Source organism: Mobula hypostoma, chromosome 1, assembly GCF_963921235.1.
Source record: "Mobula hypostoma chromosome 1, sMobHyp1.1, whole genome shotgun sequence".
Classification (NCBI taxonomy): Eukaryota; Metazoa; Chordata; class Chondrichthyes; order Myliobatiformes; family Myliobatidae; genus Mobula; species Mobula hypostoma.
The window spans coordinates 39,484,010-39,490,906 of NC_086097.1; the positions used below are offsets into that span (position 1 = coordinate 39,484,010).

General features: G+C 33.8%; 1 protein-coding gene across 1 annotated transcript in view; it reads left to right on the forward strand.

Moving 5' to 3' along the window:
* The window catches only part of im:7136021 (uncharacterized), a 50,716-nt gene extending 49,860 nt beyond the window's left edge, over positions 1-856 (forward strand). The window contains exon 5 of the mRNA XM_063046699.1: positions 603-856. Coding sequence (XP_062902769.1) covers positions 603-856 — 254 coding nt within the window. The remainder of the gene's footprint in view (positions 1-602) is intronic.
* Positions 857-6,897: the final 6,041 nt, after the last annotated feature.

The window sequence follows — 6,897 nt, forward strand, 5'->3', positions numbered from 1 at the left end:
AATGTTAGTATTGACTTTTACCAATGATTATTTGATTGTGCCTGTTGATGACTACAGCAGTTTCCTTGCAAATATTGTCCATTCAACAGCTATGCAATGTCACAACCACGGACTCTTGCCATGGTGATTGAGCACCTTTGCAGGCAGTCTGCTGAACAGTGTTGGCAATCATGCTCATGAGTATACAATTCGTGTATACCAGCTGTCACGTGTCCACAGTTTCGTTTTCCTGGGAGTCCATAGTTTCGTTTACTGTGGGCATCATGTATCCCCAGTTTCGTTTTACTTTGAGTCCACAGTTTCGTTTCTGTGAGCGTTACCTTATGACGTATGTGGATGGTATAAAAGAAATGTGGTCATAAGTGCTGAAAAGGAGTCGAAGGAAAGAGAAAGAGAGTGAAGATCACAGACTTCCAGCTATCTGGCAACAACTCATGATCGAGAAGGGTAAAGTCTAATGCTTACCCAAACTCAAAGGATTGGGTTAATCAGCGGCACACGGATTCTCCAGATGGCGCTCACGCAGTGAGGTCATTTCTCGGCTTCGCTCTTTACTTTTTCATTTTATATCTATGATCACCTTTATTTAATTTACTTTTAAGTTTGGACTTTGAACTTTGAAGAGATGAGTAGAGAACCAGCTACAAAACCTGAAGTTCGAGACGCTAAACCTGCAAAAGATGCCGATGGCGACGGAAAAAAGAAACCTGACCCTAAACATCCTGAGATAACTTATGAATTGTTGATGAATTTGTTTTGTGATCATGCTGATGAAATATGCCGAGGCTTTAAAGAAGAGATTACGGCAATTATGCAAACTTTTGGTGTGCTTGACCATCAAGTTCAACAGCAATAAAACACTATCACCGAACTGAAGGAAGATGCATGAAAGAAAGATGAAAAAATCGAGAGTTTGGAACAAGAAGTTTCTTCGACAGATAAACAGCTGGAGAGTCTTAAATTTAAGATTACTGATCTGGAAAACTGATCCAGAAGAAAGAACTTACGTTTATTTGGTCTCCCCGAGGGAGTTGAGACAGGAGACCCTTCAGTATTCTTCTCGAAACTTTTAAAGACTGCGTTTAGCTCTGAATTCCTGGATGATCCTCCATTGCTCGATTGCGCACATCGTATTTTTCGAAGTAAATCAGATTCTCAATCTAAACCGAGACCAGTAATTATCTGATTTCATTATGTTCATGTTAAAGAGTAACTCATACGAGTAGCCCGATGGCAGGGAATGATTAAATTTGAAATCCATCAATTCAGACTGTTTGAGGATATTAGCCCTGAATTAATGAGAGCGCGATTAGCTTTCAAACATCTGATGATGGAATGCTACCAAAAAGATCTTAAACCAGCGTTACTGTATCCTGCCTGCTTAAGAATTTCTCCTCCGAACTGCCCGCGACTTTTTTTCAACTCTACAAGTGCTGCTCGAAGCTTTCTGGAAGAACTTGAATCAGCCGCCACAGTTTAATTAATATACAATCCTTGTGATATTGGCTTTGGCTTTTTGTTTTTTTTTCAAATTCTATTAATCATAGGATTCATTTTTGAAGATTGACTTATTTTTAAGTATAAGCATAAGACCTCTAGTTTTGATTGGTAGTGTTGGTATTCTTTATACTTAATTTTATCGTTATTATTGGTTATTTTCTATATATTTTTTAATAATGTATGTGGGGGAATATTATGTTTTTTCTCCCTGTTGCATAATCAAGATGGCATTTTGTTTTATTCTTTCCATTATACCTTTGTTTTTTTTTACCACGCCATCTTTTTGGGTTCTTCTCCCCATAATACTTTTCTTGCCGGATACGCCTTTTTTTTATACTTAACTGTTTTTCCTTACTAATATTTTACATTGAATAATATGTATTGGTTTCTCTTCTTTTGTTTTCATTTTATTAGCATGTTAGTGATTATAATGCAGTATTTTATTTTACTGTATTTGTTAAGTTTATTGCTTTTTTTAGGTGGTCTTTTTACCAACATATATTTGGGAGCCGCCTTCTGGAGAAATGGGGGTAGATTTAGTCTTAGCTTGCTTTCTGGCCTTTCTTGGCTTAGTTTTAGGGTTCTTGGGTGGGGGGTGGGGGGCTTTTTCTTCTTTTTTTCATTGGGCTAATTCTGAACTACAACAATGTCTGCTTTGTTGCAGCTTCCGTCTCCTTTCCAAATGCTGGTTCCTCTTCCGGTTACATGGGCTTATACTCCGGTTAACCCTTTATATACCAAGAGATTGATTTGTGGTTAACATAGCTCAGAGGATTAACTTTGTTTCTTGGAATACAAATGGACTAAACCATCCGATTAAAAGGAAAAAGATTTTTAAAGTATTCCACAGAATGAATGCCCATATTATTTTTGCCCAAGAAACTCATGTGAGGAAAGAGGATAATCAGCTTTTTTTTAAGTTTTGGAAGAACAACAGTATCACTCAAACTCCAAAGCTAAAGTGAGAGGAATTTCAATTTTCATAGATTCTTCAATTGCATTTGTACATCACAACACCTTCTCTGACCCAAATGGTAGATTCTTGTTAATTACTGGTCTACTTTTTAATAAAAAAGTTGTTATGGTTAATGTTTATGCCCCGAATGTGGACTACCCTGAATTTTTTAAACAATTATTTACCTCTTTTCCTAATTTAAGTGATTATATGTTGATAATGGGGGGGGGGTGACTTTAATTGTTGCTTAAGTCCTTCGATGGATAAATCTGTACCAACTCAGGCTCTACCGAATAAGTCGGCTACTCTTATCAATTCATTTTTGATCGATTCTGGAACCTCCGAGATTTGGAGATTTCTACATCCCAAGGATAAAGAATTTTCTTTCTTTTCACACATACATCATACTTATTCTAGGATTGACTGTTTTTTTATAGACTCTAGTTTAATTCTATCTGTAATTAAGTGTAACTATGATATCATTGCTATATCTGATCATGCACCATTGAATCTTTCTATTAAGTTATGGGATATACCTTTTAATACTAGACAATGGCGTTTTAATTCCAATTTACTTCAAGACTCAGATTTTGTGCAAATTATCAAGGATCAGATTGACTTTTTTTTTAACCAATACTTGAAATTTCCAACGGGGTTATATGGGACACTTTTAAAGCTTGTATCCGCGGTCAGATCATTTCTTACTCAGCTGGATTGAAAAAATGCACTAAGAATGAAATATTGGTGTTGATTGACAAGATTAAAGATATTGATAAACAATATGCCATTGCTCCTAATGAGAAGCTTTACAAACAGAGAGTTGAACTTCAAATGGAACATAGTTTACTTTTAACATCATCAATTAGAGATCAATTAATGAAAACAAGAAGTGAGTTTTATATACATAGTGATAAATCTGGTAAATTCAACTAAAAACTGCCTCGGTTAAACGTCAAATTAATAAGATTTGTAAACCTAATGATATTTCAACAGTTGATTATGATGAGATTAATAAATCTTTTCATGAATTTTATACATCTTTATATCAGTCAGAATTTCCTCATGATCCCAGGGAGCTGCAAGATTTTTTTAGGAATTTGAACTTTCTGAAATTAACACCCGATGAATGTTTAAAGTTAGAAACACCTATTACAGATGGTGCTATTTCTTCAACGAATTCTGGTAAATCCCCCGGCCCAGATGGTTATACAGCAGAATTTTTTAAGTTTTTCTCTTCTATTCTTTCTCCCCAGTTGTGCAGAGTTTTTAGAGATGGAATTATTATAGGTAAACTACCACAATCATTTTATGGAGCTTCCATTTCCTTAATCTTAAAAAAAATAAGGATCCTACTGAATGTGCATCATATAGACCGATATCTTTATTGAATGTTGATTCCAAAATTTTTTCTAAAATACTAGCATCTAGGTTAGAATAGGTATTACCTCAAATTATTTCCGCGGATCAAACTGGATTTATCAAAAATCGCTATTCATCTTTTAATATTAGGAGATTAATAAATATTATTTATACTTCTTCACTGAGAACTCCAGAGTGTGTTTTTCATTAGATGCTGAGAAAGCTCTTGACAGAGTTGAATGGCCATATTTTATTTACTATGCTTGAGAAGTTTAATTTTAGCCCGATATTTATATCCTGGATTAAATTGATATATCTTACTCCCTTACCTTCGGTTTTGACTAACAATCAAATATCTCCCTTTTTTCGGTTATTTCGTGGTACTAGACAGGGTTGTCCTTTAAGTCCTTTATTATTTGATATTGCTTTAGAACCTTTAGCAATTGCAATTCGAGATTCACCAGACATTTTTGGTAATACTCGTGGGAAGGAGATACATAAGTTATCATTATATGCAGATGATTTACTATTATATATTTCTGACCCAGAAAACTCCATTCCTGCAACTTTATCCTTGTTGGACAAGTTTAGTAAATTTTCTGGTTACAAACTGAATCTTAATAAGAGTGAACTTTTTCCGTTAAATATGACGGTTCCAATTTATAAATATTTACCATTTAGATTAGTTACTGATCAATTTACTTATTTCGGAGTTAAAATTACTAAGAAGCACAAGGATTTATTTAGGGTTAATTTTTTACCCTTACTTGATCAGATTAAAGGTTTGATAACTAAATGGTCACCGATGTTTTTGTCATTCATTGGTCGGATCAACGCTGTTAAGATGATTATTTTACCTAAGTTTCTGTATTTATTTCAAGCATTGCCAATTTTTATTCTGAAATCCTTTTTTGATAATGTTGATTCAAAAATTTCCTCATACATATGGCAGAATAAAAATCCTAGATTAGGTAAAAGACGCTTACAGAATCCCAAAAAGGAGGGTGGCTTAGCATTGCCAAACTTTAGATTCTACTATTGGGCGATTAATATTCGTTATTTAAAATTTTGGACATGGAATTGGGATACAGTTCCAAGTCCACAATGGGTTAATCTTGAATGTAATTCTGTTTCAGGATTTTCATTGGGTTCTATTTTAGGGACCCCACTTCCTTTTGACTTTTCTCATCTGGACAAACAAATGGGTAACCCAATAGTTAAATATACTCTTAGAATATGGTTTCAGTTTCAAAAATATTTTGGACTGAATCTATTTATTTTAACTAGCCCTATTATATCCTACTTTCCTTTTCAACCTTTTTTTGGATCAAGCGTATCTGGTTTGGAAAACAAAGGGTATAATACGTGTTTCTGATTTATTTTCAGATAATTGTTTTATGTCTTTTGAACAATTATCTAATAAATATAATTTACCTCGATCACATTTTTTTTAGATATTTACAGATCAGAAACTTTTTAAATACTGTCCTTACTACCTTTCCGATTTCATATTCCACTGATATATTGGAAAAAATTTTGGATTTAAACCTTTTTCAGAAAGGTTCAATAGCAATTATTGATAATATGATAAGGAAAATAAATCCAGAGGTTTCCAATACAATTAAGAATGACTGGGAAAGGGAACTTAAGCTTACCTTACCTACTGAGAAATGGCAAAAAATTTTTCAATTAGTTAACTCTTCCTCTATTTGTGCTAAACATGCGTTGATATAGTTTAAAGTTGTACATAGGGCTTATATGTCTAAGGATAAATTAGCTCATAATTACTCTCATATAAACCCTATATGTGATAGATGTCATTCTGAGATAGCTTCATTAACTCATATGTTTTGGTCTTGCCCTTTATTGAAAAAATATTGGGACAATATTTTTGATATTATTTCCACTGTCTTGAACATTGATTTACAACCTCATCCTATTACTGCCATTTTTGGGTTACCAATGATAGAAAAACATCATTTGACCTCTTCAGTTTGTCGGATGATTGCTTTCGTTACTTTAATAGCTAGAAGATCTATACTATTGAATTGGAAAGAGATTAATCCTCCTACATTGGTTTTCTCAAACTATATCTTGTTTAAATCTAGAAAAAATTAGAAATGTCATTTTTGACCCATCTACTAAATTTGATGAGACTTGGAGACCATTTGTTCAATACTTCCACATGATGTAATTTGATCCTTGCCAAATCTATTTTGTGATTTCAATATATGGGGAGAGGAGCGGAAGTGGTGACACTATTGGTTCTATCTGAGGTATCATAATAGCCCTTTCTTTTCTTTGCTTTCCTTAGTTTTCTTTAGTTTGGGTGGATTAGTTTTTTTTAGGGGATTTTTTCCCCTTCTGTTTTTTTTTAAATGATATTTTATATTTTATGTATACTCCTTGTATATTTTGTTGCTAATCTGTGTGGTTTTGGGATGTTTCTAACTATGTGTTACCTGACTGTAAACTTCAATAATTATTATCAATTAATATAATCCCAATTACTATGTACTTACTTTTTGTAATGTGTTTGATGTTGAAACTAATAAAAAGATTGAAAAAGAAAAAGAATCAGTTGCACACTGTGCATTGTGGAGACGTGTCTGTCCTTCGTATGATCCACAGGTGTGGATTTCATGACAGTCACTTTGTGAAATTGCTCTTCGTGGACTTTGGAACAATATTCCTTGGCTGGGATCTTCGGTTACCATTTCTTCATTCACTAGCCGTGGAATCTTTGGAATTCATCGTGATCGCCTCGTCGCTGCACTGTGAATCCACAAGTCTCTCCTCTCACCTTTTTTGTGAATTACTGGGACCCTCTGAACTGCCACTTTACGACTGTGCTTGAGTAAGATTTGTTAAGAACGGGTTCTAAGTTTGACTGTAAGGGAGCTAAAGACGCATAACACTATTAACTTCTGTTTAAGAAAGTTGTTTATTTAATTTTCTATATTTTTGAGTAGGTGTAAATAAATATAGTGGTTTTAATATTAAAACCTGACTCAATTTGTCATCTCTTGCTGCTGGTACATTACGAAATTGTAACAAAATTGGGGGTTCGTCCGCAAAATGAA